The 24,373-nt window shown below is 38.5% G+C and overlaps 1 protein-coding gene across 2 annotated transcripts in view; it reads left to right on the top strand.

Annotated features, from left to right (window-relative positions):
* The window catches only part of Ptprb (protein tyrosine phosphatase, receptor type, B), a 110,321-nt gene that overhangs the window by 49,383 nt on the left and 36,565 nt on the right, over positions 1-24,373 (top strand). For both annotated transcript variants that reach the window (XM_013021373.1, XM_013021383.1), the window contains 10 exons: positions 1,789-2,049; positions 4,364-4,630; positions 7,513-7,776; positions 11,264-11,527; positions 12,069-12,332; positions 13,628-13,891; positions 15,904-16,173; positions 17,944-18,207; positions 19,828-20,091; positions 20,808-21,089. In XM_013021373.1, coding sequence (XP_012876827.1) covers positions 1,789-2,049; positions 4,364-4,630; positions 7,513-7,776; positions 11,264-11,527; positions 12,069-12,332; positions 13,628-13,891; positions 15,904-16,173; positions 17,944-18,207; positions 19,828-20,091; positions 20,808-21,089 — 2,664 coding nt within the window. The remainder of the gene's footprint in view (positions 1-1,788; positions 2,050-4,363; positions 4,631-7,512; positions 7,777-11,263; positions 11,528-12,068; positions 12,333-13,627; positions 13,892-15,903; positions 16,174-17,943; positions 18,208-19,827; positions 20,092-20,807; positions 21,090-24,373) is intronic.

Genomic DNA, 24,373 nt, shown 5'->3' with positions numbered 1-24,373 from the left:
ACTAGGCTTCAGCAAAGAGAAGCTTAGGGACAGGGTTCAGGCCTTGAGTTCAAGCCCCAGAATGGCGCGCGCGCGCACACACACACACACACACACACACACACACACACACACAACAAATTCTTTCCACTACTAACTCCATTATTTTCTTTAAAAAGATTTTGATGCCAAAATAAGAGGAAGAGTATAATCTAAGAATAAAGACTAACCTGTCCTCTGAAAGGAAAGTGCTGGTAGATCAACTGCCTTAATCTTATATTGACTAGGATGAAGATTTCAGATAGCAAGAGTCAATTTGTAATAGAGAAAAATATGTTTGCATATTAAGGAAGAGAGATTAAAGACAGTGATACATGGCTCTTGATATCTTGCTGTCTCCAGTATAGATTACAATTCCTTAGGCAAGTCATTATCTCTGCAAGTTTGTTTCCTCAATAATATTTTTATAATCATTCCTGTGATGTGGAGTATTTCACATATAGAGTGAAATTCAGATGTCTTCTCTATTAATCCTGGATGATAATAAGGAAATAATTGTGTTGATTCAATACTCTTTATTAGAAGAATGTCAAATGAAATGATCATTATCTCCATAACTTTGCAATGGTGTCTTCCAGTGATCTCTTGATCATGGTCAAAGACTTAGGTGTGTTCAATGTTCACAGGAGAGGTGTCACTGGCCTCCTAGATATTATATCACTTAATTCAAATACATTGAAAACGTAAGGTCAAGGGATTTGTAGAGTCTCCTCGTGGTAGCATAATTCTGAGGAGAAATTTTCATAAACTGAGCTTCCAATGATGAATAAAGTTACTCAAAGTAGGCTTTAGTGTACATCCTCAAATCAGTACATAAAATCTATATATTAAAGAAGAAAAAACAGTAGAATAACAGAAATTTCTCTTGATGAAAAAAATCACAATGTAATTTTACATACTTGATTTTTTTTTAGAATTTGTCTTCCCTCTCGTGTTGTGGGATCAACACTTACTCTGAGAAGTATGTCCTAGAAATTGTAATAAAATCTTGCAAAGAAATGGAGGCAATTCCTCCAAAAAAGGAAGCAATTTTGAATGCTTGCACAAAGGATTCCTTAATCATATACTATTATTTCCTTCTCCTCACCCAGCAGTAGCTCCTGCCTAGAAATGAAAGAGGAAGCACATAGTCTTTCTTAGCTATAGGGTAACAAGTACTTTCCACTCCACTTTGATACTAAACGTAGACTTTTCTTTATGGGGTTGTGCATGAGAGGATGTGTTAAAATACATTTGTATCACAGAATATGTAGGGAAAGATAAGCTCAAAGTAATATGTGATCAAACTAAATGACTTTTCCAATGATGTTTCCCATTCTTTTCAATTCATAGTTCTGGTGATGTTCTATAAAGTTTTTTGTAATTTTTTTTCTAATATAAACATTCAGGAGCCAGGCATCAGTGGCTCACACCTGTAATCCTAGCTAGTCAGGAGGCTGAGATCTGAGGATCACAGTTCAAAGCTAGCCTGAGGAAGGAAACTCCGTGAGACTCCTGTCTCCAATTAAGCACCAGAAAACCAGAAGTGGCGCTGTGGCGCAAGTGGTAGAGCACTAGCCTTGAGCTGAAGAGCTGAGGGACAGTGCCCAGGCCTACCAGTTCCCCCCACACACAAAAAAAAATCAGGAGAAAAAAATGTTCTGAGGAACACTTCTGAGAATAGAAGAGATCAGCTTTCTAAGAACTGTTCCGTAAGTATTCCAAGAGGACAGTATGTGGAGTCAATCAATGACCTTTCCTTTTCTTCAGTCCCCCTGGCTGTCCTCCAGCTTCGTGTCAAACATGCCAATGAATCTTCACTGGGCATAATGTGGCAGACACCTGTAGCAGAATGGGAGAGATATATCATTTCACTAGCTGACAGAGAACTCTTACTCATCCACAAATCACTCTCCAAAGACGCTAAAGAATTCACTTTCACGGACCTGGAGCCCGGCCGAAAATACACAGCCACTGTCACCAGTATTAGTGGAGACTTAAAAAATTCCTCTTCAATAAAAGGAAGAACAGGTAATTACCTTTGCAAATTTTAGATTTTACAGTGTTTTTCCTGCTGAAGGATTTAACGTGCATCTTACAAATGTTTACAAAGTTCTTGTTATGCCAATTGGGTGTGGTATCTATTAGCATTTGGTGAGGGTGGGTTCTTTCTGTTTTGCTTTTTTAAATTTGTTTTACAATAGTTCTTTTTATTGTGCTTGGGTTTTATTTTACTAAAATTTAAATAAAGTAGTGAATAATCCTCCCAACAAGTTTTGTTGCAAAGAAAACAGAGAAATTGGCACTGAGAAGAGAGAATGGTTGAAAGGAAGATTATTTTTAATCGAAGAAATAAGAACATGTTTTTATGCTGATGGCAATAATCTAGAAGAATAGAGAATATGATGATGGAGTAAAGAAAGGCAAAAATTACTGTGATTCTGTGAGTAGGTAAAAGGGATGAATAGAGGCCACAAGACAAGGAACAGAACTGATTTTACCTCCATGTTAGCTGGAAGGGGAGTAAATGGCTACAGGCACCAACAGGTGGATAGATACTATGTCAAGCTGTTGTCTCAGAATTGCTCTCATTTGCTCAGCAAAACAAGAAGTAGTGCCTTCATGAAGAGTTCCCATTTCAATTCATATGGTATTTTTACCCTGTTTTATTTCTGCCTTTGAAACTCCACAAATGATATTATAATTGTGTTAAATAGTGCAGAGGTCTTTACACGTGTCTCCCAACTTAACATATTTCCTTCATCTTTTCTTTCTGTATCTCAGAAGTTTCATTTGGGGTATATTATCCTTCATTATACAGGAAATTATTCAAATTTCTTTGTGAGAGTTTCTAGGAGGGCAGTCTCTCCACTTTTGTTTTGGATATGTCTTTCTGTAGCTCTAAACCTTCAGTCTTACATTTTGTTTGGTTTTCGTTTGCTAGTTTTGGGTGGTGATTGGATAGGTATTCAGTTATACCACTAGCCCTTGAAAGATATTTTCTTCTGTTTCAGTTTTATGTTTGAAGTTGTTTGCTCTTAAAACATTGAAAAATACCATTCTAGGGTTTTGTTAGGGAACAATCAATTTCTCCATTTAATGCAAAGACATATATGTAAAAGAAAATAATTGACTCTGTACTTACTGGTCTTAGCCTGGATTGTTGATGCCATTTCATCAATATGTGTGTCCATCTGCCTGTTGCCAGTATTCTATTGTCTTGTTAATCATAGCTTACTAGTGAAACCTAGTGCTTTCAATCCTTCAACTTTGTCCTTTATTTTCCCACAGTTGTTTTAGTTATTGTAGTTATTTTGCTTTCTCTATAAAATTTAACATTGGAATGACATCTGCTGATCCATTGATAGTAAGCATTTTAAATGAATGTCTCTATCTTAATCTAAAAGTAAATGAACTTTTAAGAAGGATGCTAGAGTTTTGTCTGATTACTATAATGCAAGGAAGAGGCACAAAGTGAAATATACTACAACCAATTGCCAATTTTCATGTCTGTGTATAAGATTGGTTAATGGACAAGTTGGAAGTGCCAAGAGTCTGCTAGTGCAAAGGTGTCAGAGGCTTACATGGTTACACACATGTGACAGTGGGTCCCAATTTGCTAACTTGTCAGCACTGTGATAGAAGCTAAAAGTACTTGCATTGTACTCACTAGTAAAGGGAAGAAGAAAATGAACTTTATAGAGCTTTGGATGAGTATCAAATCATATAACTTCTAGAAGTCACTTAGCACATAACTGGCAGTGGTTATAATTATAATCATTATTTTTCTATATGCTATCATTTATTATATTATTGTAGGATTAACATGTTTCATAAGAATCGCCTTTTTGAGAATGTGTCCAGATGGGAGTCATTTGTCTGCTAGACCATAAATAGATCACATAGGTTTGGCTTAAGTAGCTCACAGAGCTTTGAATTCTTATGGAGTGGAAACATATAAGGTCATATTAAAAACAACAGCCTTTAGAATTTAAATAAAAAGACTTAATATTTAAAGTATTAAGTATTTAAATTAAATACTAAGTATACGCAGTATAATATAGTATAAAATATTTCTAAAATAATATGATATAATATAAATATAAAATAATATGCATGTATCGTGTCATTTTGGGGTCCTAAATCACTTTATTAAAATCTTCCATACAAGCAACAGGACAATGGTTGCCCGTGTGCCACAGGAAACAGAGTGAGGAGGTTATGGCAAAACCCTATATTTATTCTTAATACTTTCAAGCCAGCCTCCATTTCTGACTCCTTTTTCTCATACCCACTTATGGTAACCAAGTATAATTTGCTTTGTCTTCTGTCTCCTGTGTTTCAGTACCAGCTCAAGTGACTGGCTTACACGTGGCCAATCAAGGAATGACCAATAGTCTGTTCACTAACTGGACCAAGGCACAAGGAGACATAGAATTTTACCAAGTCTTACTGATCCACGAAAATGTGGTCATCAAAAATGAAAGTGTGTCCCGCGAGACCAACAGATACAGCTTTCACTCACTCAAACCAGGCAGCCTCTACTCTGTGGTGGTGACGACAGTGAGTGGAGGGATCGCTTCCCGGCAAGTGGTGGTGGAGGGAAGAACAGGTAAGAGGTAGAGATGTGTGTGTCTGTAACCTACAGACATCCGAGTTCATGGACGCTCCTGGACCATCAACTGATCCTAAAAAGCAAGCCCATTTCTTTCCTTCCTAAAAGTCAGTTGTCAATACCATCCAGACAGTAACTGGAATGACGGGAAAGCTGGCTGATGCACAAAGATGGGAGAGAATACTGAATTACACAAACATTTCAGAGCTTCTAGATTATTTTTTTCTTTTTCTTTTTTTTCTTTTTTTTGGTTGTGGGGCTTGAATTGAGCGCCTGAGAGCTGTCCCCGAGCTCTTTTCCTCAATGCTAGCACGCTACCATTTTGAGCTACAGCTCCACTTCCAGTTTTCTGGTGGTTAATTGGAGGTAAGAGTCTCAGGATAGCTGTGAACTGTGATCCTCAGGTCTCAGCTTTCTCAGTAACTAGGATTACAGGCATGAGCTACCAGTGCCCTGGCCTAGATGAAGTTTCACAATAGTGTGATAATCATTTGATACCTAAACTTATCCTCTCATTCAGTTGATTTCTTTTGAAATGTTTATGTCCCTCTTAACAGAAACAAGTAATGAGATATCTTCCACTCCTTTTCACATCCTTGGCTTCAAAACATGGGAAGATTCTCATTAATTCACAAAAGTTGAGTTGATATAGCTTTCAAGTAGTCTATACACACACACACACACACACACACACACACACACACACACACACACACACACCAGGTGGCAGGGGGGAGGAGCGAGGGAGAGAGGAGAGACTTGCTATGTTGCCTCAAGTTACCTGAGTTTAAGTTGGCCATCCTTCCTTAGTTCTTAGTTGGGACTATAGGCAAGTGCCACTGCTCTTGGATAAAAGTCTCATATGTTTTTATAAGCAACATTAAGCAAATGCTCAATACTACCTGCCATATAAATAATGATCCTGACTTGAATATTACTTGTCAAACAGGGCCAGAGAGCTAAATGTTCAAATTAGTGTCACTGCAACTACAGATAGATAGATAGATAGATAGATAGATAGATAGATAGATAGATAGATAGAGATATATACACACACACATATATGTATATATGTGTATATATATATCAGAGAGATATGGCATCAAAGAAGGAAATATGATTTTCTACCTAATGTAATTAAAATACATAAACATAATAACACACTATGTTATTTCATATAATATTTGACATTTGCATTCCAGTTCCTTAGGAAAAAAATTAAATAAACTCAACAGAAGCTTTGATAGCTATTGGTGAATTCACAATCAGGTCTCTGATCTTGCCTACTTGATTTTACATAATTGTTAAGTTGGGTTTGGGGGATTCTTCTTTATCCCCAACACCCTAAGACTAATTAATAGTTGTGGACATTCTCTTTCTAAAAGCATGAAACTTCCCCACTTAACAAACTCAAAAAACGTTACTTTTATAAAGCAGTAGAAGAGCAACTAAATTATTGAAAAGGATTTTTGTGATCTTGACAGAAATTTACTGTTGTAGGCTCATTGTCCCATTCTGTGGCTGAAGACACTGCCATCTGTCTTTCCTGGAATCTTCTTTCTCCTCACTCTTTTTTTGTATTGGTTTATATCAGTCATGCATACAGGGATTTCACTGTTACATTGTCACACATGTTTACACTCCATTCCAATTAATTTTATCCCCTCTCTCCCATCCCTGTATCCTTCCATCTAAGAAATAGTACCCTCAACAGGTTTCCTTGTTACATTTTTGTAGTTGCCAATAGTCTATTTCAAGTTTTCAATCTTCTTTATCTTTGCCCCAGATATACCCTGCCTAGCCACCCGCTACTCATTGCCCCATTGTTCTGCGAGTCCTGTTGTAAAAATTTTATGTGAAGTAGACTTTGAGTCTTAATTTACAAAATCAGGTCACTGTTAGATTAGGAGTGTGAGAGCCATTTAGCCAAATCTTGTCCATTATATATGATGTACTCATAAGTGACAATTGCATGGAAATAATCAGCTGATGTAACTATGATTAAAAACAGTAGTGCAGGTCCTACATAATGTAGAATTTTATTCTGATATTCACTAATGGCAGAGCTGATTACTAGATACTTCAAGACAATTTTATTCAAAACCACAATTCCTGATTTCCATCTGTATACTCTCCTAAGTGTATTCATTTCTTTACCAATTTTGTATATCTGGTACTTAGTAGGTTATCAGTAAATGTTTGTGGCAGTGATTTACAACTGATACAAGCAAACAGTTACAGTTGACATTAGAAAGACCAGACCAATATCACCATTAACAGTGAATGACTCCAGACTTAGTACTGAGTCCAGGCTAGACTTTTAGGCTTGTTTCCTACCACTAGAGGGCAGAAAATGCTTTGCAAAGGGAAAACAGGTACCTGGAGTTTGTGTTAGCTGTTAAACTCCCCAGGAATGATTTCATCACAGAAGACGGAAGATGTTACCAGACTCTAACATCTTTAGAAAAGCTATTCAATTCTTTACCTTTTATCACCAACACCTTTGCTTTATTGGTGATGTTGCTTCAAGTTGATGCATTTGGACTGTTAAAATGTGTGTTCACTTTTCTCTAGGGAAATTCCTGACAAATTCACATAAAAATACCTTCACTTAAAATAGCAGCCCCATAAAGATGTAATCGCCACATGCTTGTATTTCAGAGACATCCAAAGGCCTCTTTGCATTTCAGCATTGCTTAGCTTTCTGGATTCCAGTGGCTGAAGTAAAATCCTCACTCTTCCTTGATCTCCTCTGTAATCACATGAATTCTCCTTAATCTTCAGCTTTTGATTCCCCCACCCTTACCCCCCACAATAAGTGACTTGAACTTTTGATTGTGTGTGTCTATTTTTAATCCCTCCCTTTTTCGAAACCACAGTTCCTTCTAGTGTAAGTGGAGTGACAGTGAACAATTCTGGTCGAAATGACTACCTCAGAGTTTCCTGGCTGCCGGCACCTGGAGATGTGGATAATTATGTGGTGACACTCTCCCATGAGGGCACAGTGGTTCAGTCTCTCGTCATTGCCAAGTCTGCCAGTGAATGTTCCTTCAGCTCGCTCACCCCAGGCCGCCTCTACAATGTGACCATTGCTACCAGGAGTGGCAAATATGAAAATCATTCCTTCAGCCAAGAGAGGACAGGTAAGGATGTGTGAAGACTCTGGACTTCCTAAGAACCAACCAGTGAGGCTCAGGACACTTCAGGGAGACAGGAAGAAAGGAAGCTGAGATCACAAAATTGTTAGTGAGTCCTTTTGGCTCAAGAACCACCTGCTGATAACCTATATGGGAAGCTTTTTGTCACTAGAATTCATATGATATTCAAGTAATGTAACAAGTATTTCTGTTTAGGGAGTATTTTTGGTTCTCAGAACCTGGCTTTGCATGTATTAAGTAGCCCATCTTTTGAAACTTCTTGCTTGAAAAAGTCACAAAAAAATCCCATTTTAGCTGGGCGCTGGTGGCTCATACCTGTAGTCCTAGTTACTCAGGAGGCCTATCTGAGGATCCCGGTTCAAAGTCAGCCTGGGTAGGAAAGTCCATGAGACTCTTATCTCCAATTAACCATCAGAAAACCAGAAGTGGCACTGTGGCTCAAGTGGTAGACACTTGTCTTGAGCTGAAAAGCTGAAGGACAGCGCCCAGGCCCAGAGTTCAAGCCCCACAACCAACTCCCCCCCCCCCAGCAAAAAAATCCCATTTTACAGATTTGGAAACCAGGTTCAGGAAGGTAAAAAAATTACCCAATTGTTAACCTTATTAAATATCCTGGAATTAAACTTAGTTCTAATCCATTGCAAAGCTACAAAGCTCCCTCCCCCCTCTATTTCTCTCTCTCTCTCTCTCTGTATTTCTCTTTCTCTCTCTGTTCTAAAATCCTTCCTGAAAAATAATGTTGGTCAAGAGATTTTCACAGATGACAATGCGGACCTTTATAGTTCTGAGACTAGGAATCAAAAGTCTTAGCAAATGAATGTCAGGCCTCTGATGTGCTAGAAAGAACTAAATATAGACAGCCACCATTTATGCTTTCTGGGGTGTACAGCTGAGATTTCTGCTTAAGGTTGATATCAATATTTTGTCAAGTCTTTCCTACTGAGTTCTGGATTGATTTTTGCATGTGAAAATGTCTCTTTTTCCATGAAGATCTGAGATAACAGGCCTCATCTTACTGTCTAACACAATGTCTGAGGTCCAGTAGATACTTAGCAAGTGTGTGCTATATGAATAATCAGAAATCACTTGGATGAGGGTTTTTCCCCTGGTGGCCCATGAGTGGACTTCAGAACTGTAAAATTACCCATTGAGTTGTAAGAGATAGGAAAAGCATGTACATTTCTTCAGAGAGAGAGAGAAAGAGAGAGAGAGTCCAAGGCTTTCAAATTTTGTAGTTTCTATAGTTCTCCCCAAAACTACTGCTTTACATCATTACAGAATGCTTGAATTGAATTAGCCCTCATAATAATCTGTTCCCATCTTCTCATATGGAGAAAAAAATCCCCAAAAGTATGACTTCTCTGAGGTCACATGGTTGACTATTTTCAGAGCCATACTTGAGAGCATTGTCAGGGATACAGAGAGATTATCCCTACTATCAAATCATCTACATTCTAATTATACTGATAACCACAGTCAGGACTTCAATGTGAAAAGCTGATTTCTACTTACAAAGCAGACTTATGTGAAAGTCTCACATAGGTCAATTTATACTGAATCTAAAAATCAGTACAAATTAAGGATATATCACATACTTTCTAACCCCTTGCTTCCCATCAACATTTATTCATTAACATTACCAATTTCTGACTTTAATAATGTAAGACCTTTCATTAAGACTGCTCCTCAAGGTAAGAAAAGCAATTCTCTTTCAAAGCACCCTCTTGATTCTTTTAGCAGTACAAACTTGGATTTGGTGCAAACCATCAGAAGCAAATGATTTTTACAATTTCTAACTTGTGCCTAAATTGTTGTCTTATTGATTTTGGCTGATTATCTTAATTCTCTTTTCTAATGCTTTTCTTCAAGCTTTTGGGTGAGAATAGCAGTATGTCTAATTCTGTGTCACCTCGTCTCACTATGCAGCAAGGCAGGTTTTGCAAAGCACTTCCAGTTCCACCTGGAGAGACTTTTTATTGACTTACCATGGTATTCAGTCTAGTTGTCCTTACTGTCATCACTACTTTGCCTTCAGTAAACTGCTTGGATTGTTGACCTTTCGTAGCCCACATGTACAATGTCTTAACTCTGCAGTCACTAAATTCTAACCAAACTTTAATTCATTTTAGATATCAAGAGGGGGAAGAAAAACAAACAAACTTCTCTTGCTATGATGAGCTATGTTCTAATATAAATAGAATTAATACAAAAGTAACAAAAGTGTTAATGAAATGTATAAACATTGTGGAAAATGTAGCTTAGATGCCAAAACTGAAATTGCTATTTTACTGTGGCTTGGAAGGGGAAACTGGATATATAGGTTGTTTGTTTATGGGGAAGAGCCTCAGGTGGACAAAACTGCAGACATTATTCAAAAAATGTCCTTGGTTCAGAAAATAATGCAGCAAATTACCACTTACATTGTATAGGACATCTAGTTGGTAGTTATAGATATTTTTCAAGATGTACATGAGAAACTGCTGCTTAATGTAAACGCTAGGATTTATACAATAATGTCTATCACCTCTCAAACCCATCCCAGGGTCTTGACTCACGTTCGTCTCTCTCTTGCTTTCATCTTACATCATTTTGTTGCATCCATGTCTAGTCCGAAAACTATGAATTTTTTAAAAAGAAACTTTTAGTTGTTCTAACATTGTGCAAAAAAGAGGTGTTTTAAATATAACATGTCATCTTTGGAAGAACTTGGATTTTTCTGTCATTATACTATTGAGATTATTTTGTGTGTGATGTGAAGGGCAAGAAATCCACATTTTTTATGTCGTGAGTCAACAAGAAGAAAACTGTTTTCTCATTATCTTGCCCATGTAATTGTAACCCCTCTGTACAGTATGTTCACAAAAAATTAAAATTAAAAAAAAAGAAAACTGTTGCCTATTATGTAACATTTCCCTGCATATAGTTGCAATTAATCTGATCAGAGCATCCTCACCTTCACTTGGTTTAACAAGGCTTTTAAATTTTGCTGGTCAATGAATGCAAAATGTTATTTTACTATGGTCTTCATTATTATTTCCTTGAGATTAATGATGTGGATCATTTCTTTATATCTTAATAAAACAGATGTGGTTTTTTCTTTTTCCATCTTCCTTTTGGGTTATTTATACTTTGCTTGGTAACTTTTTAATCACATCTAGAGTCTCTAAGATGGGTTGCAATTATTAATATCTTCACCCTCTTCATAGTAAGCATACTAGTTACTATTTTTAACATTCTTTATCTTACACATGATGTTTTGTGGAGGCAAACAGCAGGATTAGAATGCACTCTTCAGATTCAGTTAAGAGACTTATTTAACCACTTCAACTAATTGAACAATCTTCCCTCTTCAGAAACCTGTGATCTGGAGGTTGAAGGGTTGGGTTTTTTATGTGCGGTGAATATCTAGTTGTTTTTCTTTACCCTCCTAGTTTTCCATTTATGAGAGGTTGTTCTCTGTTCTCTTTTTCAGTGCCCAACAAGGTCCAAGGAGTCAGTGTTAGCAACTCTGCCAGGAGTGATTCTTTGAAGGTGTCCTGGGTGCATGCCGCAGGAGATTTTGATCATTATGAAGTCACCATTAAAAACAAACACAACTTCATTCAAACCAAGAACATTCCCAAGTCAGAAAACGAGTGTGTATTTGTTCAGCTCATCCCTGGACGGTTGTACAGTGTCACTGTTAGTACAAAAAGTGGGCAATATGAAGCCAGTGAACAAGGGAATGGAAGAACAAGTAAGTGGAAAGATTTGTAAAAGCTGCTGATGGCTGGACTTAAAGGCATTGGCTAAATAATTTGTCTGCATCTTGAATTTTCTCTGTTTACTGATTTGTACATTGCATTCCTTTTAAGCTTCACTTGTATCTAACATCATTTGGACAAACTATGGCTTATAATGACAGAATATTTATTGGTAGATAAAAGTGAGCAGGGTAAGGGAGTAAGAAGGCCCAATGTTCAATTTGTCTTCCATCTCTTCTTGCATAGAGGCATTAAAATTCCAGACTTCTCATTGTATCGTATGATTGAGATCATAACTCTTTTTGTAATTATATCCTACCAATGTGTAGCATCTAAGATTTCTGTAAGGGAAAAATCACAATTCTAATAGGTGCTTCCAATTTTTTTCTTGTTTCATTGTGCATGAAGTAACTCAAGTGGTTTATTTGGAGAAAAGAGATGTTTTCCAGTTCCTTGAACGTGATTTCATAAATGATTGCATAAGTAAATTTGATCAGGTTCTTCCCTGATGTGATTTCTCACTTTTCTCCCTAGTCCCAGAGCCTGTAAAGGATCTAACACTGCAGAACAGAAGCACTGAAGACCTGTACGTGACCTGGTCACCAGCTGATGGGGATGTGGACCAGTATGAGATCCAGCTCCTTTTCAATGACATGAAAGTATTTCCTCCTTTTCACCTGATAAATACTGCAACAGAGTTTCGGTTTACCTCCCTAACGCCAGGGCGCCAGTACAAGATTCTTGTCTTGACCATCAGTGGAGACGTACAACAGTCAGCCTTCATTGAAGGTTTAACAGGTAATTTGAAATACTGTTCTTGAACCCCAGTATGAATGGAGATGTATTTAACATAGTGGGTAGCCCAAGTATTTTGACAAGATTTGAAGGAATAAGAGATAGAAAGAAGGAGAGAGTTATCTTGATAATGGTAATGATACTGTTCAAGCAAGATTAACAAAAGTGAAATACTTTGTAGGGGAGAAATAACATTGACTTGTATCTTGTATTTTAATTTAAAAAGCTTTTGTGGGTATGTCCCTTCTTTGGGGATTTTTAAACAATATTGCTATAATAGTTCATATTTATTGGGGTTACCATGGACTAGATTCACAGCAGATCTTTTTATATCTGCATTTTGTTCAATAGAAACAAAATTTTATAATTTGCTTATTATTACATAGGTAGTAAATAAGAAAACCAAGATTGGGATGGAAGCATTCTAACTAGCCCCTTGCTGGCATTTTTTATTTCCACTCATTAGTCTCTCTCTTTGTCTCTCTCTCTGTTTCTCTCTGTCTGTCTGTCTCTCTCTGTCTCTCTCTGTCTTTCTCTGTCTCTATCTGTCTCTGTCTCTGTCTCTGTATCTCTCTGTCTCTGTCTCTCTGTCTCTATCTCTGTTTCTGTCTCTCTCTCTCTCTCTCTCAACTTCCTTCATCTGCAGTTTAAAAGTAAAGGAAAGCCGGATGTGAGTGGCTCACATCTGTAATCCTAGCTATTCAGGAGGCTAAGATCTGAGAATCATGGTGCAAAGCCAGCACAGGCTGGCTTTGTGGCACTGTAGCTCAAGTGGTAGAGTGCTAGACTTGAGCACAAAGAGGCTCAGGGACAACACCTGGGCCCTGAGTTCAAGTTCCACATCTGAAAGAAAAAAAATAAAGGAAAAAATGTAAAATTGACCCTTTTTCATGCATACTCTTTCAATAGATGGTGAAACATAAAAAGCATGACATTTTCCTTTGTGCTAGTAGTGGGGTTGAACTCAGAGCTGCTAGATCTTGCTTCGCTTTTTAACTCAAGGTCACACCCTACCACTTGAGCCTTGCCCTCTCTTGTTAATGGGAGGTAACAGTCTCTTGGATTTACCTACCAGGGTGGCTTCAAACCACTATCCTCAGATATCAGCCTCCTGAGTAACTAGGATTATAGGCATGAGCCACTACTACCCAGCTACAGGCCAATTTTTGACCATTTTTTTGACAGTACTATGGATGAAATGACCCCCTCAACACTGCGTGACAACTTTGTTTTTCCAGTTTTTTCCCCTACAGTTTTTTTCTCTAAGTTGATTGCTTTTCACTTTCTTTTCTTTTCAGTTCCTAGTGCTGTCAAAAATATTCACATTTCTCCCAATGGAGCAACAGATAGCTTGACAGTGACCTGGACCCCTGGCAGTGGAGATATAGACTCATATGTGGTGTCAGCATTCAGGCAGAATCAGAAGGTTGAGTCCCAGACTGTCCCTAAGCACATCTCTGAACACACATTCCACAGACTGGAGGCCGGAGAACAATACCTGATCACTATTGCCTCACTCAGTGGGTCCCTGAAGAACCAGGTAGATGCACTTGGACGAACAGGTAAGCACCTGTGACCTAGGGAGGTCCACAGTATACACTGCCCTGCGCGTCCCCACAATGGGATGGCAAATGGGCTTAGCTGTTCACAAATCAAAGTATTTCCAAATTTAAAATTCCCCAAGTATGTACACTTTGCTGTGGGTTCAAGAACCTTTCTTCTTCTTCTTCTTTTATTTTGCATTTTCTTTTTTCATGGAGATTTTGCTAATCAAAAGGAAGGTCATTGTAAATGGCAAATCACTCATAGTATGTTATGTTAAAAACAAAAATAAATGACTACAATAGCCAGAAATGTAAAATGACACCAAATCACACTACCGAATCATAACCAATCAATGGTTATGATTTCCATCTTATAGATGAGGAAAGTAAAACTCAGAAAACTCAAGATACATTTACAAAAATAAATGAAATGAGATCTACAGCCATAATTCAAGTCTAGGTATATTTGGCACCAAACTTCATGTTCTAACTACTGTGATATGATCATCTCATGCCATTCTCGTGACCATTCATGTAGTTGTGGGTTTAGGGCCTTCTATTTCATGCCCTACTATGTCTGTATTTCACTTGCATAGATGTACTATCAATGTGTTGACAAGCTTGCCCTCGTGTCCAAGCACTGAGTTCAACAAAGTCAGAATTCAGTAGCGAGATAGAGCATTGATGTCAAGAACTTCATAATCTAATAAAGCAATAAAAAATAAGTAAACCATAACTGTACAAAGTTGTAAATAAAAAATAAAGGTAATTTCAGGATGTTATAGGAAGAAAAAGAAGAGTTGGGCTAGCTTCCCAGAGACAGTAATATGTCAACAGAGACTAAGAAGTCTTCTATCTAGGATATATATATATATATATATATATATATATATATATATATGAGAGAGAGAGAGTGTGTTAATTTGGTCCCAGCAGAAAAAGCAAAGTCCTAGAGAAGAGAGAAAGCTTAGCACAATTGAGAACCATGTGCTGCTTAATGTGCTAGAATAAAGGATGTGAGCCAGCTGGCCAAGCAAGTAAATAAAGCAAATCATGAAGAGCCTTGTATGCCTGGGTGAGGTATTGTAGAATTACAGAGAGCCACTTACATGCCCTTGACAAGGGAGTGCTGTGAGAATATGCTGGGTATGGTGTGGAGTATGAAGCAGTGGAAATAGTAAGACAAAGCTGTTGCAGTCAGGTAGATCAGAGATGTTTTTATCCTAAGGCAGTAATAGGAAAGAAGGGGAAGTAGACTGATTCAAAGGATACAGGATTTTAGACAAAGACATTTTACGACTTGTGCTTGATTATATATAGAAGACAATGACAACCTATTTGTGACTTGAGTCCAGAGAGAGGAACAAAGGACACTAAGAAAGCTGGAGGAGGGAGCTGAGCATGGTAACACATGCATGATGTCTCAGCACTCAGCACTCATTGGGAGTCTAAGGCCAGCCTGGGTTACATAGCCAAGGCTCTGTCTGGAAACAAAAGAAAAGAAAAAGAAGAAAGTTGAAGATGGGAATGGAGAGTTCTAGTTGGGGCCCTAGAGTGTTGAGTGTCTGTGAAACTCGTAGGGAGAGAGATAATTTGCAAAACCAGAAGAGAGACTGGACACTAAGTTTAAATTTAGAAGTGATCCTTATGCTGGCAACAACTTAAACCATGGGATTATAGGCAGTCTTCTATGGCGATCATATAGAATGAGAAAAGAAATCTAGAATGGAAAGTATTATTAGTTAATACTATTAATTTGCCTTTTACATCAGAGTTGTAGGGAAAATATTATTACATGGTACTGCTTAAGTTGAAGCTGGAAGCTTTGACTTAAATTGTGTTGGAAATAAAAGTCTACACATGATACATAATTCAGTCATCCAAGCTGTTCATTGCAATGTAAGTTTGTTTAGCATGCTTACACCTTTTAGCTACACAGACGTGTTGTTGACTCAAGACTTAAGTGCTAAATCAGCTTCACCTGCCCTGATATAAACTGAATCTTCTCCTTTCTTTCTGTTTCTCTGTAGTCCCAGCCTCTGTTCAGGGAGTAATTACAGACAATGCATACAGCAGTCATTCCTTAATAGTAAGTTGGCAAAAGTCTGTTGGTATGGCAGAAAGATATGATATCCTGCTTCTAAATGAAAATGGGATCCTGCTGAGCAATATCTCAGAACCAGCCACTGCAAAACAGCACAAATTTGAAGATCTAACACCAGGCAAGAAATACAAGATACAGATTCTAACTGTTAGTGGAGGCCTCTTTAGCAAGGAAGCCCAAGCTGAAGGTCGAACGGGTAATTATCACAACATAGTTTTTTTCTACTAGCTATCTCATTGTCGGCTACTGTGTATTAATGTAAGATAAGAGGGGTAAAGCAATAATGAGAATGATGATTGTTTCTTCACACAGAAGCAACATTCACCATGACATAATGTTTCTATATCTTCTGAACTTCCTGTGCAGCCTCGCCCCACAGCTTTAGCCCATCATACACAATTATATTTCCCCTTAAAACTGGCTCTATTCCTTTTCTATACAATTGTCAGTTTGCAATGCCAAAGTGTTGAAACAGCACAAATTTATTATTGCATATTTTTGAAGTTAGAACTCAAAATGGAGCTAAAATAAAGGTGTCAGGTGTCGAGAGGGAGAATCTATTTCTTGCTCTTTTTTAGATTCTACAGGCCTACCACATTCCTTGGCTCATGGCCCCTTCCAGCAATGGTATTACTTCAATCCCTGTATCTGTTGACATATCTCCTTTTCTACTTTCTTACCTCACCTTTGTGGACTCTGTGCTAGTACTAAAAAAATAAAAATAAATAAACCTAAACAGCATTTTTTAAACACTGAAAAAGAAGTCATGAATTGAAGACAGTCCTAATAATTACAAAGAAAAATACTTAAAAATAAATTTACCACTGGTATCTTACAAGTTCCAAGGAATCAGCAACAACTCCACCAGCATTGTAGACACAGGTTGTTTCTAACAGTTGGCCAAACAGTTTGCAAAATCCTACTGTGAACCTTTTATTTTTGATTACCAGCTTATTAGTTTAACACAGGGTTAATTTGACTCCCTTGGGTATCTTTTATTTCTTTCTCTTGCCTAATGGCTCTGGCTATGATTTCCAGAGAGCAGTGAGAATAAATATCTTGGTCTTGTTCCAGATCTTAGTAGAAAGTTTTCATCTTTTCCCCATTTAGTAAAAGGTTGGCTAAAGCTTTCATATAAACATACCCTTTATTATGTTGATGTATGCTCTTTCTTACCTAATTTATTCAGAATTTCTTTTTATCATGAAGAGTTATTCAATTGTATTAAATGCTTCTCTGTATCTATTGAATTAATAGTTTTTTAAATTAATAGTTACCATACCCATAATTTACAATCATTAGATTTCTTTGCTTTGGGGTCTCTAAGGCCCTGCTTTATTGACAAGAAGCAGGACTCGAGGTGGGTGTGATTAGGGAGAAGCCATCATGAGTGCAGAGTCTGCCCCTTGTTGAGGGAAGCACGATTAGGAGTTTATTTAAACCCACAGCCACGAAGAGTGAGCTGCTCTCAATCTCCTTGTGTGTCTTCATAATCCTCCCCTTAAACTTGGCAAATCTCCACTTCTTTCATTGTAAGTCTTCTGAGTGACCAGGGAATTTGAACACAGACCTGCACAGAACTTCAATCGCAAGTTCCTGTTCTCTAGCATGGTATAGAATGGACATGACCACTTGCCCAATGTGACCCCTAGCCACCATGCCCTGGGGCTTCCCAAACACACTTTGCTTCCCTGTCTGGAGCCTAAATTGGGAATAGCAAGCCATCAGGGACATGCAGGTACACTGGACAAGGTTATCTCCAACATCCCTAGGGGCAACCATGACCAGCAACAGGCTGTAGGCACTACTTGGGAGGCTGCTGTTTACAGCCGTGGAAAACCAACATATTTCAAAACAGACTATGTCTTCTAGACTGAGCATATCCACCCAGGTATTAGTTACTCCTGGACTGGGTCAGGGACATGCTGCAATTTGACCTCATTCTCCCACATCTTGATTTTTCCAGTCCCAGCAGCTGTTACCAATCTGAGGATCACTGAAAACTCCACTCGACACCTGTCATTCAGCTGGACCACCTCCGAGGGGGAGCTCAACTGGTATAACATCTTCCTTTACAACCCAGACCGCACACTTCAGGAGAGAGCACAAGTTGAGCCACCAGTTCAGAGCTTCACTTTTCAGAACTTGCTGCAGGGCCGAATGTACAAGATGGTGATTGTCACTCACAGCGGGGAGCTGTCTAACGAGGCTTTCATATTCAGTCGAACAGGTAAGACCCAGAGCCCTGCCGGAATGAACATCAAGGGAATGGTCACAATAACATTCTCTGGCCCTTCCCTGATCTGTTGTGCGTTTCCTCTTATCCAAGCTATATAATCACTAGCTTTATAGAAATTTGTGACCATCAGGTTTTTTGACCCAAGTCAGATCTTTGATTTTCCACGAACATTCGTGTCCAATTTTTGCACTGGTTCCTGCTCTTTTCCTCTAACCATTTGCTAGGGTTTGGTGAAAACTGAATTTGGTTCTTCTACTGGGTGACAAGCTGTGCAAGGGAGATTTAACCCATGGTGGCTTGATTCAAGCTATGCCCTTCAGCTTCCTATATAAGAAGTCCATGGAGTGAAAGCAAGTGCAAATTAAACAAACAGTAGCAAATTAAACAGTAACGCTTCTGAATTTGAAACATAGAACTAGATAAAATGAAAGAGAGACATCTGTCGACTGCAAATAAGCAACAAAATTGCTTTTCCCCCCACAAATCCAGTTCCATTCGTCTGTTTTCTCTCACATGACATTAGTTTTTGAGTGTTTGTATATGCCAGGCTCTGAGTTTGACTGGATATGATCAAGGAACTAGACAGACAATACCCCCTGACCTCAGAAAGCTCTGAACCAGGGGAGAGAAGAGGCCAAGGCAACAGATTCTAGAGGAAGGTGGTGTTGGGACACCTTAAATCCTATGAAATGAACAAGATGTCATGATATCAACTTAGCAGGAAAAGACAATTTTATAAACAAAGAGTGAACATTTCTCTTTGCAGGTGAAGGGAGTTCTTTGAAGAAACTACCCCCAAGATTATATAACAGACATTCCGTTTGTCTTCTGGAAAGAATGAAAGAGCTGTGATAGGCTCAGAGGACAAGTGGAATTACATAGCTATTACCATTCACAAGCCAACTTGCCCTGTACACATAGGGAGGTAAAGGATTACCTCCCTATTAATGTTTAATTATCCCCCTGCCCAGCACAGTAGTTCATGCCTATAATCCCAGCATTTAGAAAGATAGGAAGATCATAATTTTGAAGTCAGCCTAGTCTGAGTAAGTTCCCCAACAAGGAGCAACAGTCTCTATTGTCTAAAGAATAATAAAATGTAGGAAGTGGTGCTGCAGCTCAAGCGGTAGAGCGCTTGCCTTGAGTTAAAGAGCTGAGGGACAGCGCCCAAGCCCAGAGTTCAAGCCCCATGACTGACAAAAAAAATTTTTAAAAAGAATAATAAAATGTAAATAAACATGATAGGCTGACTTACATAATGATAAAATTGTCAGAGATCATTGGTCAAACTAGGTGGAGCTGGAATCATTTATGAACATTCCTTGGGTCTTTTATAAACTAAAACTCCTTGCCTAGTATTCATGATTTGTGAATATTTCTTTTCACCTGTTTATTAAGAAGTACATGGCCAGCTTCTAGACTGACCACTTGCTTTGTTTCCATTTATTTCACCTCACTATCCTACATACCTCACGATGTAAGGAACCTGAAATATACACAACTGGTTTCCCAATACTCTCCAATACACAACTCACCTGTATACCCACCAAACCTTGTATTCTCATCTGTTCACTCTGTGTTGGATAGACCTGAGTTGTTCTTCTGTTTAAGTCCCAGCCACCGTGAGTCAACTGAAGGGATCCAACCGGAACCTAACAGACAGCCTTTGGTTCAACTGGAGTCCAGCCTCTGGGGACTTTGATTTTTATGAATTGATTCTCTACAATCCCAATGGAACCAAAAAGGAAAATTGGAAAGACAAAGACCTGACAGAGTGGCGTTTCCATGGCCTTATCCCTGGCAGGAAGTACACGCTGTGTGTGGTAACTCATAGTGGAGATCTCAGCAACAAAGTCATGGGAGAGGGAAGAACAGGTAAGCCCAGGTCACGCATGACGAAGTATGGGTGGGAAATGGCTTCTAAAGATGTATTCAAACAATCACTTTCAGGATGCAAAATAAAATCAATAATGGTGAATAGCGAGTGTGTATCTAGTATATATCTATCCCCAGAACTTGCAAAGGCTAGAACATACTTTTGGGCAAAAAGACCTGGGTCCCTCGTTTAGCACTGCTACTTACCTGTATGAATCCAGGCCACTGACCATCGCTAAGCCTCAGTTTTCAGTTCTGCAAAATAGAGACAAATTGCATCTTCACTGTACTGCTCTAACATGTGCTTCCTGAGTGCTTTTGTGTCTTGGGCAGGCATAGATAATATATGTATGCCCTACTGGGGGCGATGAACAATATGATCTAAAACTGGGAATCATTTCCTATGAACTCTGCCCACTTCTATTGCCCCCAGATTTGATGGAATCAAGACCTTCATACACTTGGAACCCATTCAGGCCTATTCATGCTTGACAGCACCCTGGAAAGGAGGTTCTGGTTATGACTATTTTAAAAGGCATATCAAAACACTAGTATAGTTCCTTAAACATAGCAGATACAAAAGCTCCTACCATTGCTGTCATATTATCTCTTCTTACAATATACATTATGAGTAGGTCTGATGCCTCTCAGTGATCTTATTTGTGTATATGTTGGGTTCACAATTGTGTTATTTTTTCGTTTTCTTTTACACACAGCCCCAAGTCCTCCTAGTCTTTTGTCATTTGCTGATGTTGCAAATACATCCTTGGCCATCACCTGGAAGGGACCCCCTGACTGGACAGACTACAATGATTTTGAGCTGCAATGGCTACCAAGAGATGCTCTCACTGTTTTCAACCCCTACAGCAACAGAAAATCAGAAGGACGCATTGTGTATGGTCTTCGTCCGGGGAGATCCTATCAATTCAGTGTCAAGACTGTTAGTGGTGATTCCTGGAAAACATACAGCAAACCAATTTTTGGATCTGTGAGGACAAGTATGACCTGTTTGGTTACTCCTCAGTTTCAGGTGGAGTGAGAAGAAGTATATGTTCAATATCTTATTCCAATGGGGCTTAATTTGAATCCACATTTTTATGGGGATTGGTTGGATTTAAGTTTAGGCAGAAGTCTTCTTAAAGTTCTTCAGACATTCAATATTCACAATGGACTATAAAGAAACAATTTCTGCCCTTATGGAATTAGGATGAGAAGTATTATTATGTAATGGATAATTAAATTTGGCGGGTAATAAAGGAAGTAACTGGCACATCAAAAGTGGATGTTAGGGGAACATGGAACAACATAAGAAGTTCCTAGCAAAAAAAAATATCCAAATTGAAACCTAGGGAGAAAGCAGACTTTTTCAAGGAGAGATTGGGGGAGAAGTGGAGAAGAGAGAGAGAGAATGAGACATTGCAAAATTAGGAAGAAGAGAGAGGAATGTACTGACAAAGGAACAAAGAATGGGCTGGCCAATTGAGAGGATAAAGAAAATTATCATAAAATGTCTTATATTCTATGGTATCAACTTTGGACTTCATTCTGAACCAAGTAGAGCCAGTCCATATCAGCAGAGATAGCATAATCATGTTCATACTACAGAAAGTCACTCTTACTACATTGTAGATTATAGATTGATAGGGACAAAACTGGAAGCAGAACCACCAGTTACTATCCAAAATCTATCTAAAATCAGATCATAATTCTATCTAAAATCAATCAGATCATAATTCTTGGTTGAAGATTGGAAATTGAAGCAGGAAGTTGTTTCATTTCTTCAACAATCATTAATGCTCTGAATGGTAGAATCTGCACTCTAACATCATATTCAAAGAACATTTTGAGATCAGATACCTGTATGTAATGATTATGAGTTTTAATTTATAACAGGCTTAGGCTGAATTTTGAGCTTATTTTAAGGCCATGTCAATTTAATCTGCAAAGCAGAATACCATAAACTGTTATCAAACTCAGGGCAGGACACTAAACATTTCACCTATTGCATCCTAATATTGGAGTCACCAAGTAAAACAACATAGTCAAGCACTGGATAAAACAAAAAAAGAGACAGAGCAAAGTCAAATTTGGTCCCCAGTGGTCTCCCAAGTACTGGTACAGGACAATTGACAATGTACACCTCTCTTAGGCTGCAGCAGAAGTTGTTTTCTCTCCTCAGAAGGCAAGTACCATAGGATGAGCAAGCTTAAACAGAACAAGAGCTTGCAATGGGGAAAGATAATAAATGGTGTCAAGTGAACAGTTCAATGCAGGCCATGTGGACTCTTGGTCTCTTGTATAGAAAATGTTCAAGTCCCAAGATTCATTCTTATAGCAGCCAAGTAGGGGGTTGAAAGACTCGGTTCACAAGGCCACCCCTTCTCAACAGCCCGCCAGGTGCTGAGTTCAAGAGTTCATACAGTGCCAGTAGACGTGGTCTTGCACATCACATCCGGACTATTATATTTCACGCTTGGATGCTAGCATTGAAGAGAGGCATTGCCACATGAGGCAATTGTCCTCAAAGGAGGACAATTGTCATAAAGACGGACTCAATGTTTTGTTTCATAAAGAATGTCTACTGACATTTTTATTTTGAAAATTATATTAGGCTTGAGATTGGCTGTGGGTGCCAGAAAACCCTACATCACAAAGGCTTAAATGAAATATATATTTAGAATTTCCACATAATTTCATTCTAATATTCAATTTCTCATGAGTGTACTCTAACCTGGATGAATCATTTGCAGTTATTATCTTTTCATCCCTGTATGTAAGGTATTCTTTTTTCTATCTCTCTCTCTGGCCTCCTTAAGCTTTTTTTTCAGTGACCTATATGAAGTATGAAATGATAAAAATGATACACATAAGTATAGGTTATTTGGGGTTTTGTTGGTATTGGTGCTGCTGTTGTTGTCTAACATTTTATCCTAGTTGGTGTTCTCTGAGCTTCTTGGATCTATAGCTTGGTGTGGGAAATTCTGTCATTCTGTGTCAAATCAATTTTCTGTTTCTTTCTTCCATATCTGGTAATCTCATTATGTCTATGTCCTCTTTCTGTTTTTGTTCGTTGGTCCTAGAATATTCTTTTCCTGGTTTGAAGGGTTTGGGGTTTCTTTGCATTAACCTTTGTTCTCTTTGCTTTTCAGCTTCAGAGGGTTCTCTGGATAGATCCTCAAGCTCAGAGACTCTCTTCAGCCACATCTAATCTCCTAGTCATCCTATCAAAGACACTTTTCATTTCTGTTACAGGGTTTTCAACTCATGCTTTTCTTTTGGGCTCTATTTTAGAACTCCTGTCTCTCTGCTTCCATTTTCTATCTGTTCTTACATGCTGTCTGCTTTGTCCATTGGAGCGCTTTGCACAATAATCATTACTGTTTCAGATCCCTCATGTGTTCATTCCAGTGTCACTGCTATAGTATCTGATTCTGGTTCTGGATGCTTCTTTAGTCCTACTTTAGTCTCTTCAAACTGTATTATTCTTTTACTATACCCTTTTTTGGGGGGGAGGTGAGCATTATGCTTAATAGGTAAAAACTCTACCAATTGACCCATGTCCCAGACCTATAATTCTTTCCTTGATAACCAACAAACGGTAACTATAGGTGTGGGGCAAGGGGGTGGTTAAAAAAAGCAGGGGGGAGGGGATATTTTGTAGCAAGTAGGTGGTGCCTCTGGACCATAAACTTCACAAGTGTTTGTCCTGCTTTTTCATTGTACACTTTCCTCAGTTAGGTAGAATGACTGGAGGTATTTCCTTCCCCTGGGTCAGAGAGGCTTGACACATTATCAGCAGGTTCATCTTACTTTCGGCTCTAGTTCATTTAGCCTGAGGGCAGATCTTGTTAAGAATGGAGTGATAAGTTTTCTTTCAGAGCGGTTCTTTTTCCCTTCTGCTGACAGAAATACAAAGAAATTCTTTTTCTCTGACATTTGTTGTAAGAACTTGGTCAAGCTCCTAAAGCTAAATTCATGAAATATGGGGGTAGGAGGAGGATTCCCCAGTGAGTAAGTATACCCTTCAGGTTTTTAACTCTCAGACTTGTCCACCCTGAACTTCTAGTAATTCTACAACTGCAATTCATTTTTTCTCCCCCCAACTTGTGTCAGCTGTCAGCTACGCTGTCAGGAAGAAAACAACAACAGCAACAACAAACTTAAGCAACAATAAGCATCCAAGGACACCCCAGGAACCACAGTGCCTTCAGCACCTGAACATGGCACATAAGCAGAAGAAGCCAGAATGGAGGAAGGAGACAGAAGTCAGGGCCTAGAGAAC

This window comes from Dipodomys ordii, unplaced genomic scaffold (assembly GCF_000151885.1).
Source record: "Dipodomys ordii isolate 6190 unplaced genomic scaffold, Dord_2.0 Scaffold3, whole genome shotgun sequence".
NCBI classification, from domain to species: Eukaryota; Metazoa; Chordata; class Mammalia; order Rodentia; family Heteromyidae; genus Dipodomys; species Dipodomys ordii.
This window is presented reverse-complemented; position numbering and strand designations above follow the sequence as displayed.